A 12078-nucleotide genomic window follows, 5' to 3' on the forward strand; every position below is an offset into this window, starting at 1 on the left:
TATTCAGCTCCCAAGAAGCATGAATAAAACTCCTAGTGTGACTAGAACAAATAAACCTTCCTGCTCCATCAAGCTGCACGCCCCAGGAAGGGCTATGCATCTTTGTCCAACCTAAATAACATCTATCCTTCCTTGCAGTCCTCATATCCTTCCCCCCTCAAAGTGTAACTCTCAGTGAAAACACTGGCCTGCAAGAGGTGAACACAATGGAGTGAAATCTGGAAAGGATGCTAAACAGAAGACAGGAAGAAAATCCCTCCTGCAAGAACTGCAGAGGAAAATCCAAGCACAGTTGGGTTTTACAGCTAAATGTAGCACAGCAAGAGTAATCTTGAAAGACAGATGAGCTCCACATCAGCTGCAAAAAAACTCCAGATTAACTGATATGTAAAAGGGAGGAATTTTTTCCTCTCTTGTACTATCTCTCCTTCTCCCAAATCTCTGGAGAGACAATGCACGAAGAGCCAGGTGTGAGTCTGTAGTTATGACAAACCAAAAGAGATGCAATAACAGAGTTTTCGATTCTCAGAGGAGTAAGGAGGGGGGTCAGCAGAACTGCTACCTTGGACTTCCAGAGGGCAGACTTTGGCCTCCTTAGGAGCCTGGTTGACTGAGTCCCTTGGGAGGCAGTCCTGGAGGGCAAAGGAGTCCAGGAAGGCTGGACGTTCTTCAAGAAGGAAGTCTTAAAGGCGCAGGAGCAGGCCATCCCCATGTGCAGAAAGACGAGCCGGCGGAGAAGACGACCGACCTGGCTGAACAGAGAGCTTTGGCTGGAACTTAGAAAAAAAGAGTTTATGAACTTTGGAAGAAGGGGCAGGCAACTCAGGAGGACTACAGGGATGTCGTGAGGTTATGCAGGGAAAAAATTAGAAGGGCCAAAGCCCAACTAGAACTTAATCTGGCTACTACCGTAAAAGACAATAAAAAATGTTTCTATGAATACATTAGCAACAAAAGGAGGACTAAGGAGAATCTCCATCCTTTATTGGATGTGGGGGGAAACATAGTGACAAAGGACGAGGAAAAGGCTGAGGTACTTAATGCCTTCTTTGCCTCAGACTTTAATAGTCAGACCAGTTGTTCTCAAGGTACCCAGGCCCCTGCGCTGGAAGACAGAGGTAGGGAGCAGAATGAAGCCCCCATAATCCAAAGGGAAATGGTTAGTGACCTGCTACACCACGTAGAGACATACAAGTCTATGGGGCCGGATGGGATCCACCCGAGGGTACTGAGGGAGCTGGCAGAAGTGCTCACCAAGCCACTTTCAATCCCATATCAGCAGCCCTGGCTAACCAGGGAGGTCCCAGATGACTGGAGGTTAGCAAATGTGATGACTATCTACAAGAAGGTCCAGAAGGAGGATGCGGGGAACTACAGGCCTGTCAGCCTCACCTCATTGCCAGGGAAGGTTATGGAGCAGATCATCCTGAGTGCCATCACGCGGCACGTACGGCACAACCAGGGGATCAGGCCCAGTCAGCATGGGTTTATGAAAGGCAGCTCCTGCTTGGCTAACCTGATCTCCTTCTATGACAAGGTGACCCGCTTGGTGGATGAGGGAAAGGCTGTGGGTGTTGTCTACCTGGACTTCAGTAAAGCCTTTGACACCATTTCCCACAGCATTCTCCTGGAGAAACTGGCTGCTCATGGCTTGGATGGGCACACTCTTCGCAGGGTTAAAAACTGGCTGGATGGCCAGGCCCAAAGAGCTGTGGTAAATGGAGTTAAATCCAGTTGGTGGCCAGTCACAAGCAGTGTTCCCCAGGGCTCAGTACTGGGGCCAGTTCTGTTTAATATCTTTATCAATGATGTGGACGAGGGGATCGAGTGCACCCTCAATAAGTTTGTAGACACCAAGTTGGGCAGGAATGTTGATCTGCTCGGGGGAAGGAAGGCCCTACAGAGGGATCTGAACAGGCTGGATCAATGGGCTGAGGCCAACTGTATGAGGCTCAACAAGGCTAAGTGTTGGGTCCTGCACTTGGGTCACAACAACCCCATGCAACGCCACAGGCTTGGGGAGGAGTGGCTGGAGAGCTGTCTGGCAGAAAAGGACCTGGGGGTGTTGGTTGACAGCTGCCTGAACATGAGCCAGCAGTGTGCTCAGGTGGCCAACAAGGCCAATAGCACCCTGGCTCGTATCAGAAACAGTGTGGCCAGCAGGACTAGGGAAGGGATCGTCCCCCGGTACTCGGCACTGGTGAGGCCGCACCTCAAATACTGTGTTCAGTTTTGGGTCCTGCACCACAAGAAGGACACTGAGGTGCTGGAGCATGTCCAAAGAAGGGCAACGAAGCTGGTGAAGGGTCTGGAGAAGAAGTCCTATGATGAGCAGCTGAGGGAGCTGGGATTGTTTAGCCTGGAGAAGAGGAGGCTGAGGGGTGACCTTATTGCTCTCTACAACTACCTGAAAGGAGGCTGTAGCGAGGTGGGGGTCGGTCTCTTCTGCCAAGTAACAAGCAATAGGATGAGAGGAAACGACCTCAAGTTGCACCAGGGGAGGTTTAGGTTGGATATTATGAAAAAATTCTTCACCGAAAGGGTTAGCAAGCACTGGAACAGGCTGCCCAGGGAAGTGGTTGAGTCACCATCCCTGGAGGTATTTAAAAGAAGGGTAGATGTGGATGTGGTGCTTAGGGACATGGTTTAGTGGTAGAATTGGCAGTGGTTTAGGTTTACGGTTGGACTCAATGATCTTAAAGGTCTTTTCCAACCTAAACGATTCCATGATTCTATGAACCAACATAGCTATAAAACCAGTGCTAAAAAAAATGACGTCTCAGCTTGCTCCAGTAGAGGCTGGAGTGAGATATGTCAGGTGAGAGCTCACCAAGCTCACTCTTGCCTAGCTTTATGTTTTTTTCTAAAGTCGTCATTTCCCAATACCTCCTGGGACTTTCTAGACCCAAGTACCAGTGGGGTGAGGACAACTTTAGCTGTCTCCCTCAGCATTGACACAAAGTCAAAACACACTATTACAGCAATTATTCTCAGGTTAACATATATGTTGAAACACTTTTACAAGCATTTTGTTCCAGTTTCCCAAATTTACAGACTTTAATACGTGTGCAAATGAAGGCCAGGAGGAAGGAGGCGATTGTGGCCTTTTTATATTCACTATTTATTGTCAGTCTGTTTACTTTCACCTTTCTCCCCATGCTACAGTTTATGTAATTTTTTATACATGCATTTAACCATTTGAGTGCTTTGTTGACACTGTCTGTTTCAAACATACTTGACTCTAATGCCATTTTTCTGATGTCCAGTCATCAGACTCACAAGACACTTCAAGATGTTGGAGGAGTCGTTCTTTGTTCTCCACATCCTCAGACATTATAGTAGCTGAGAACTATGAAAACAGCACTCTCATTTATTTCCCATCTATCTTTACAATGAGAACTGCAGCACAGGCATCTGTGATCGTCAACGGAGTAACTCGGGTATTGTATTGTGGAGAGGAGCATCTTGGGCTCTTTCTCTTCCCACTGCTATCTCTCCAGTTAAAAAAAAAAAAAAAAAAAAAAAAAGCATCATGCAAATGGTTAAAGGCTGCTTGTCTGCCTTTAGGAGGATGCAATGAGACAAAGCCCAGCATCTCTATGTTCTGGCTGCACATTCGCAATCCATCAGTGTCACTTCTGGTTCTTACCTGTGCATTCCTACACTCCATGCACTGATGCTGACCCAGGACCTACCTCAGGTTGACTCCAGTTTCCAGCTTTGTAACGTGCACTGGAAGTACCACCGAGATTATTTGAATTGGACAGAAAGACTTCCTTTCTCCCTCTTGAGGTTAAAGCCAGACCAGCTTGGAACCTCTTGCTCGGAGCGACTGCTCCTTATCCAAACAACTTCTCCTTCCCAGACAGCTCTACAATACGCCGTGTATCCCCAGCACCTCCCAAGCACGGCCGACACTTGGTCTCCAGCATCAGCAGATGCTGTTCCAAAAAACAGAGAAACCTGAAAGCACAGAAGAAATTAAGCACCTCTTGCTACCAACCTAATCCAGCCTAAAGCTGTTAGCCAGAAAGCAGTCCCTGTGGCTAGGCTGCCAGCCCAGGAATCGAGAGATACTGTGCAGCTCCTCCACGCTGCTCGCCTGTACCACTTCCCATCCATTTCCTTCTAGACCAAGTCAGTCTTCTGAAACAAAAAGAGCTCTGTTAAAATATACCTTTTCCATTAAATCAATAGAAGTCCTTTCAGTTTATGTCCCAGTCATCTGGAACGGGCTCTTCTGGCCTTTTGGGGAGGGAGGAATTTACATCCATGATTAGCCTTTCAAACAAAAGCAGTTACACCAGATGGAAACCAAGGGCTATTCCCTTCCACAGCATTGCAGCACGAGACATCCCTAAATGTGGTTCAGCAGGAGACAGAGAGATGACAAGTCCTGGTATACCCTGGGCACGTGGACTATATCTGCTGTTTTTCTCAGGAAAATTAAATTCCTTCTGTTTGTCTCAGTTTTTGGGTTGTATCAGTTATTTTAGGAATTTAAGTAGTTTCTCCTGTGTAGAAAGTAGTTTCTCCTTCTCTGTATTATTTATGCTATTAACCTTTAATAGACCGTGCAGTAAAGATAGGCATATGGGCCCCCTGGGGTAGATTTGTTTTGGTCGTTGCCTCTACAACATCCTCTTGGGAGGAAGGAGAGAGCAGGGAGCCTCCCCGGCCGCACATCCTGCAGCAGAGCAATGCCCAGTGAGGTCCCCAGACCCATCCTGCTCCAGCAGCCGAGCACCTAACCCCACTCGTGTGTGCTTCCGTGTCCCTCAGAAAAGCAACCATGCCTCAGCACGTGACCACGAGCCCATGGGGTTGTAGCTGCTCTCGTTTGTAGAAGGGAGTTGTCTAAGCGATGCCCCACGCACAGCGAGACCACGTCCTCTGCCATCTCTGGAAGCCCCTCACCTGCAGGGTGTGGGACCAGCAGCAGTTAACACCAGCCCTCTCCTGTCCCTCTGCAGATGCAGCACACCTGGAAGTACTTCCAGTACTGAAAAGGACAGAAATCACCTGGCCTTTTCACATACAGCAAAAAAAAGTTATAAAAAGAAAAAAAGGAAAAAAACATTTACCAACACTTTTCCTTAAAAGAAATTTGCACTTCTTCAAAAGCTGGAAAAAGACATCCATTTTCCTTGGAGAAGGAGACTCATTTGCAGAACATGTCCGTTTTCTCCCTGGCTTCAAGGAGAAGGTTGTCACCATATGTGTGCAGCTGCTGCTTTCCCTGTAGGGCCGAAGATGGCATTTCCACATCACCTTTGCCTTCTCCACGTTATTCAGCACAGGGCAGAGTGAGACCAAAATAATGCAGCAGGCATAGTCCCTGTCCACTAGGGCTGGATGAATTTTCAAAGGCGGCATCTGCGCTTCATTGCATGTCCCACAGTCCATTTCCCAGTGCTGCACTTTGGGTGAAGTACCGGGCCAGGCAACGGCTGGGCACCCTCTTCCCTTGTGTCCTGGGTGCCTCTGGCACAGCACCTGGGGAGAACGCCTTCAGCACATATGTCACCAAGTGTATATACTACAGTAGGATTAGAGACTTTCTAGAATCACTGGGTCATTTGGCCTGGCCTCGCATGCCTCCCAGCCAACCCATTTAGATCCTGCCACATTGCTTCCCAAATTTGCAGTAAATGGAGGAGGTGAGCTCCATCCTGGTCCCAGCTCTGGTGACCAGCTCATCCCTTGGTGCAGAAACGAGGCACGACCAGGATGACAGGAGAAGGATTCCCTGTGCCACCTCAGAGCAGGGCTCCCATCCCCACCTCTTGCCTCTGAGCAAAATAAATTGCACAACCAAAGATAATTGGCCCAACTATGCTGTTACCTAGTGCTGTAAGTCTTCCTGGTTCTGCTGAAGTCCTGAGATGTTCAAGGATTCCCAGAGGTCATTTCAGGGCAAAAACACCAGGGCTGGGAGGGTGCAGAAAGCTCTCTTGCATTGGGCTGCACCATGAGCCTGACAGATCCTGAAGGAAGAAGCCACATCTGGGTTCTTCCCCTGAACAGCAAATGTTTGCTTTGGAAAGTCTATGATAGAGAAGGGCTGGAGCAGGGGCCACCAGGCAGAGTGTTTCTCCTGTGCACCAGAACTTGCCACCCAACTGGCTTGAGCAAGGTGTGGGGAAAACCCTACGATGCCAACGTCCCTGGGGCCAAACCCCTCCCGTTCATTTCTGCCTGGTGCTCCTAACCATTGTCACTAGCTAAAAAATGCCAAAAAGGGAAAACTGCCTGGGAGGGAAAACCCCACCTTGCAGGAACAAGTGCATGCTCCTCCACATGTCTGAACACACACTTCGCCATGTACACACAACCAAGAGCCTCAGTGGACCAAAATAGCACCTGAGCACACAAGTGACCTGCAAAAGCAGCCAAAAAAATCAGTTTTCAGGTCATTCCTGGGCACACAACGAAGTCGAGTCTGTGGGACCCAGCACGACATAAAATAAGGCTAACCCATGCAACCTCTGCTTCACAAGTCGTAAAGCTGGGGTGGAATTTCTCTCCCTTTTCTTCTTGGTAAGCATTTACCTTCTGTGGCTGTTGGATGCGAGTGGAGGCCAGGCTGCCATCATATTAGGCTGGGATTTGGGTAGGAGGGGGAGGGAGCTAATCCTTTTTTCATCACATTAAATTAAACTATAAACTATACCTTTTAATTCCTTCTAATTAAATTTCTCACTGGAAAACAGAAATGATATTTCTTAATATTTTTTCACAAAACATGGCAGGCAGCATTTTGGAAGAGATGTGCCTCGGCACTGCAGGCAGCTATCCACAGCGTTGTGGGACAGACCTGGGGCTCTCCGAGAGCTGAAGATCATTCCACAGCTGGCAGCTCACGAGTCCATCACACATGCTAGACTGGCTCACCTCCACACGTGCATTCAGACTCCAGGAAGGGGGGAGAGTGCAAATTTGGCTGAGACAGGGTCCAGCCATCTAGGATATGCTAGCCCACCCCCTTGGACTCTTCTGGCAGAGAAGCATGCATTCCAAAAAGCCCTTGAAACACCCAAGCAGCCCTGCATTTGCTGGGCTTTCCACAGCCATGGTCCAGCCCTCTTCTACAACCACAGCAGCAATATCAGGCTGCAGTGGTTGCCTCCTCAGTGGATGGATCCAAGGTGCTTTGCGGGGGGTGGGGGGGGTGGGGGTGGAAATCACTGGGGCTTTTCAGTTTTTAAAGCAAAGCTCTTTGGGAGCCCAGTTTCAATTAGTTTTCAATGGGCTGCATCCCCTAAATGACGAAGGGGCTGGCTGGCTTACAAATGCCAGGCTTTTCTCTACCAACACAGAAATATAGCTAGAGCTTTGCAATTCTAAAGCATTTAAAAGTAATTGGCATTTTCCCCTTTAAGTTCCAAGATGTGCTCAAGGGAAGTAACCCAATAGGCAGGAGACCGTCTCTGAAGCCTCTGAACTATTCTGGCTTCATGAAGGAAGAAATCCAATACAGCAAATTGCAGCAGGGAGTCAGCTGAAAGCAAGGGCAGGCCATGAAGGAAGCAACGTGTCCCTCTCAGTCCTCCTGGCTTAGCAAGCAGAAGGAGTTTCCATCTGCTCTTCAGATCCGCAGCAGCACAGCAACCCAGTATCGCTGAGCCAGATCAGAGGGAGCTACAGCAAGATCAGGCACCAGCTCAACAGAGTGGAGAAACCCAGATCTGACTTGGGTACGTGTGCATCACGGCTGTGTTGGAGGTTGTATGTCCTGGGTTGCACACACGTGATCAGGAATTTCAGATTTCAAGGTAAAAATAATGATGCTGGTGTTCCTTTTGCCCAAGCTGGTGAGGATAATGAGATGTGAACGGTGGTTGCGCTGTCTTCCCGGGTCAGCAGGCAGCCTGGAGCCACAGTTCGGGAAGAGACAAACTACACAGCATTTACCCCCAAGGCTGAAACACAAACACTCAAGTGCCAGCTCTGGCAAGAGCTGCTCATTTGCAGAACTGTTAATTCCACATCTACATGCCCCCAGGCAGGACCACGTCCCATCAGAACCAAAACAAGAGCGAGCTCTGCCCTTGAGCGAGCTGGTTGAATTAGAGAGGAACCCTGGCAGATAGCTTCCATGAGATGGGAAGAGACATCTGATCTTGTAGCTAAGGTGCAGGGTGCGAGACTGAAGGACTCATAAACTCATAGATGGGTGAGACAAATCTCACAACTTCAGACACCGGCAAAGAAAACAGCCTTACCTGAGCTTTCTTGCCCAAGGCTAGCTACTCTTGCAGACAAGGCAGAGAAATGGGTTTTTCTAGGGAGCCCTATTTTTGAGCTAAGCCTGACAATGAGGTGAATTGAAGAATGCTCAAGAAGTGGGTTGAACCTAGAAGCAGCCTAGGTTGAACCTAGAAGCAACCTAGAAGAGCCAGCACATTTGGACTCAGGACACCTGGCACTGGTGTCTCTGGAATTGAGGGCTGAAGGTTCCAGGTGAGCAAAGGTCCCTCACAACCACAGTTGGACCCTCTGGTACCTAAACTCTGTCCGAGTCCCATTACACACACCTCAACCCTTCAGGCTTCCTTTCCCCTGCACCACTGAACACAGAACTAAGCCTCTTCCATTCCCACCCTAGGGAACTGTCTCCAACACCCAGAGCACTCACTGATGTCCTCAGATGGAGACCTCTGAACTCACCCCACTGTTCCCTTCCACCCTGTGCCAAGCCCACCTGATCTGGGGAGGTCCTGTCACCTCACCGGTGTCCCTTGCTGGCTAGCCACTGTGTTTCAGGATCCTGCCAGCAGCTCTACCTTTTCAGCTGAGAAATATTCTCCATCCCTAACCTAGAGGGGCTGGCAGCTACCTCCCGACCTGCACAAGAGAGGAATGTCAGGCACGTCATGAAATACAAGTCCTGCTTCCCAGAACTGTCAGGCTCCATTAGCACCAGGAGGGCCTGACAATGTAAGGGTTTTAAACCCCAAACCACTGCGCTAGCAAAGTTTCCCTTGCTAATGAACCACCCACAAGCTGAAATACAAGCCCAAGGCACGGGCAAGGCGTTGTGTGCAAGAGAGACACAGGCAGGCATGCGCACACAGACATTCTTCTCTATCCATTTACAGAGAGGCTCCTTTCCCCTTTGCGAGGCACAGCGGTTTATTTGCTTTTTCGGTGCTGCATCCTCAACCTGCCTTTAAAATTAAACCAAGCCTCAGCTCCAAGGCACTATCTTTGTTCCATCATAGCGGAAAACAAAGGAAACCTAGTCAGAGCGCCATCTAAGACTGCAGGAGAGGTTAGACATGTTATTAAACCCTAACACTAAACCATTCTTGTTTAATGTGATATTTGATGCTGAAAGCATAAGAAAAGAGCTGCATAAAGATGGAAGAAGTCATCCCTAAGGTCTCCCAGGAATCAAATCAGTGCCTCCAAGCCCCAGGCATATTATATGAGCCCTAGGCTTTCCACTCCGACTCAGGAGACAGTCACTTCTAACGCAAGGACAGATGAATGCATGGGTCACGTCACCACACGAAGAGCATGCAGCACCCATCAGCAGGGGGAAGACGAGGAGATGGGGTCTGGTGAAGGGAACTTTGTCAAATGGAGTAGCTGAGGGAAAGGAAAAGTCATTATTTAAATCCTGTTCAACCAGGGCAGAGCTGAAATCACTTCATGTCCCTGGAGAACACCTGAAATACCCTGCTACTGGTCTCCTGTTACTGCTTTCCTGCCAGCCCTGTGCTCCAGCAGTACCACGCTGGTCTTGTCTGTGGATGCAGAAGGGGTGTGGGAAAGGCACCAAGGCGGTGACAAAGGCTGAGGGACTGGCAACAAATCTCTCTGTGCTTTTAAAGGGTGGCTTCTAGCAGTGGCAGCAGAAGCACCGAGGGACCAGGGGCTCATGGGGTCAAACACCTTCTAAGCAGGGGTCTGAGCAATCCAACCAAGCCCTGTATTTTTTGATGCAAGTATTTAAAGGGAGAAGGGAGGGAGCATTCAAACTGCTCCAAAGTTTGAACGCAGGCTTTCACCATCAGTTCTGGGCTCTGGGGATTCTGGTGGACATCCTGAACCCCTTTTCCTTCGTGTGATGAGACCCAGGATGCAGTGGACAGGCTCCAATCCTGGGTGAGAAGCAATGCACGGTAGGAGAGGGTGGCAGTGCAGGGCTGGGTCACTGCAGGAGTCCTGCCTCTCTGGACCCTACCTGCAATATTGCTTCACCATTTAAGTTCACATATTGAAATAAAAAAAATGAAGTGACAATTCAAAAGCAAAGACCATAGTGTCATATGCTGTTAAGAACAGATCAGAATATTTCTCCTATTGCTTCACAAGTCCCCTACTTCCTCACCACTCCCACCAAAACCCCATGCAGCAAAGCATCCTGCCTGTATTTAACATACTAAATACTCACGCTATTTGGTGGTGATCCGTTTGGTAGGTTTTTCGAGGTCCAGATACCAGAAAAAGAAACCAAGAAGAAAAAAAAAACACCCACAGATTTGCCAATCAAAGGAGGGAACAAAAAGGATGCTAGCACTTCATACACAATCCAAACAATATGGGAGGAGAAGATGTGCTCCCACATTACAAAAATCTTGAGAGAACAGCCTTGCAGGGGACTAAAGCCTTCTGTGCTCAGTGCAGTGTCATATAGTTGTGTCTACGCTAATACACTTTGCAGATTTAGGAATAAGTAAAGCTGGACTCTAACGTGCAGTACACTCAAGAGGTCATTAGGAAAACAGTACAGACATCTGCAGTTAACTAAAAAAATCAGTGGAATTATTCACGTACAGAAAGTTACAGGAACATGCATTTGGGAGGAAACAGGTACTTAAATTAATCCTTTCCAAATGAACATATGCAATAAAAATGGAATTAACACCTGTGCAGATAAAATACTTCTGCTCCCTTACGTGGTGATGCTCGTATTGCATTTTCAGTTGTTCCTAATAAGATTCCTGATAGCTCTGAAAACATGACATCATCTCTGTAATGGTGCAAAGAATTGCAAGTTACACAAGGCTTTACTTCTTGATCTTGTGGCATTGTTTTGTAGATAATTTTCCCTGTTAATAACAAATAGGATTCAGGAACCTTCTGATCTGCAGGAGATTGGAACATTTTTTTAAGGGGGCAAAAGAAGTATCTAATACCCATTTTTCATGACAACGTGTTCAAAAGTAACCTCAGTGGAAATGAGAAGGAGATGTAGAGAGAAGTGGCTCAGAAATGGCGTTCAACAGGGCAGGGAGGGAAAGTGGGCTGTGAAGACCTCATAAGTGAGTAACAGCAGTTCACATCTAAACAAACAAGTTCTTTTAATAGCTCTGCAACTTGAGCATTCAAATGAATATAATTTTAACCTGGGTAATATCAACATCTAAAGACCAATGCAATAATGGGATTTTATATAAGTTTTAGACTTCTGGTCCCTGAACATTTTATATCTAAACAAGGCATATTTTAGTTTTCTCCGCTATTTTGTTTTTATTTGGTAGGAATGTCAGTCAGTCCAAAGGCTTTTTTTTTTCCCCCCTTCTTCACCTTCTTGAAGACAGGTTTATGCTGAGAACCATCCTCCGGATTTTTTCTTCATTCTTTAAAATATTAGCTTTTACAGCACAGATCTTGTCTTGCTGGTCTTTAATCAACTGCTCCAGTTCAGCCAGATCAGCTTTTAATGGTTCTACAGCACTGTCTGTGATGCTGAAAGAGACACAAAGAGCGTAATGTTATTGGAACTATTATCCTGCTTTGGGTTACTTAAGCCTCCAAGAAAGTACATTCAATACTTGAAAGTTCACAAAGATTTTAAGTTGTGCCCACCCTTCCTGAGAGAAAGTTTAGAATAAGAAGCACAAAGGCAAAGCTAACAACATGGACAGAGAAGAATATTGTTCAAGAGAAATCACCCACAATTCAACAGTAAAGTTGGCTAATCTAGTTTTTCTCCTAAAATCCTGATTTCTGCTAAAATTCTGCTAAAAACTGCTTTGCAGTTATTTCACCCCACACTATGCGTAAGTCAAGCACGTCTTTCATTTTACCCGGCCAAAAGCTGCAACCACCTGGCCCAGGGATGAA

The 12078-nt window shown here is 47.5% G+C and overlaps 1 protein-coding gene across 2 annotated transcripts in view; it reads right to left on the bottom strand.

The window, feature by feature from the left end:
- Positions 1-11287: 11287 nt before the first annotated feature.
- Positions 11288-12078, bottom strand: part of IFT54 (intraflagellar transport 54) — a 45456-nt gene continuing 44665 nt past the window's right edge. For both annotated transcript variants that reach the window (XM_087730498.1, XM_087730499.1), the window contains exon 15: positions 11288-11700. In XM_087730498.1, the coding sequence (XP_087586624.1) occupies positions 11535-11700 (166 nt within the window). In that variant the 3' untranslated portion in view covers positions 11288-11534. The remainder of the gene's footprint in view (positions 11701-12078) is intronic.

Source organism: Nipponia nippon, unplaced genomic scaffold, assembly GCF_047370975.1.
Source record: "Nipponia nippon isolate SJK-2023a ecotype South Korea unplaced genomic scaffold, ASM4737097v1 scaffold_5, whole genome shotgun sequence".
NCBI lineage: Eukaryota > Metazoa > Chordata > Aves > Pelecaniformes > Threskiornithidae > Nipponia > Nipponia nippon.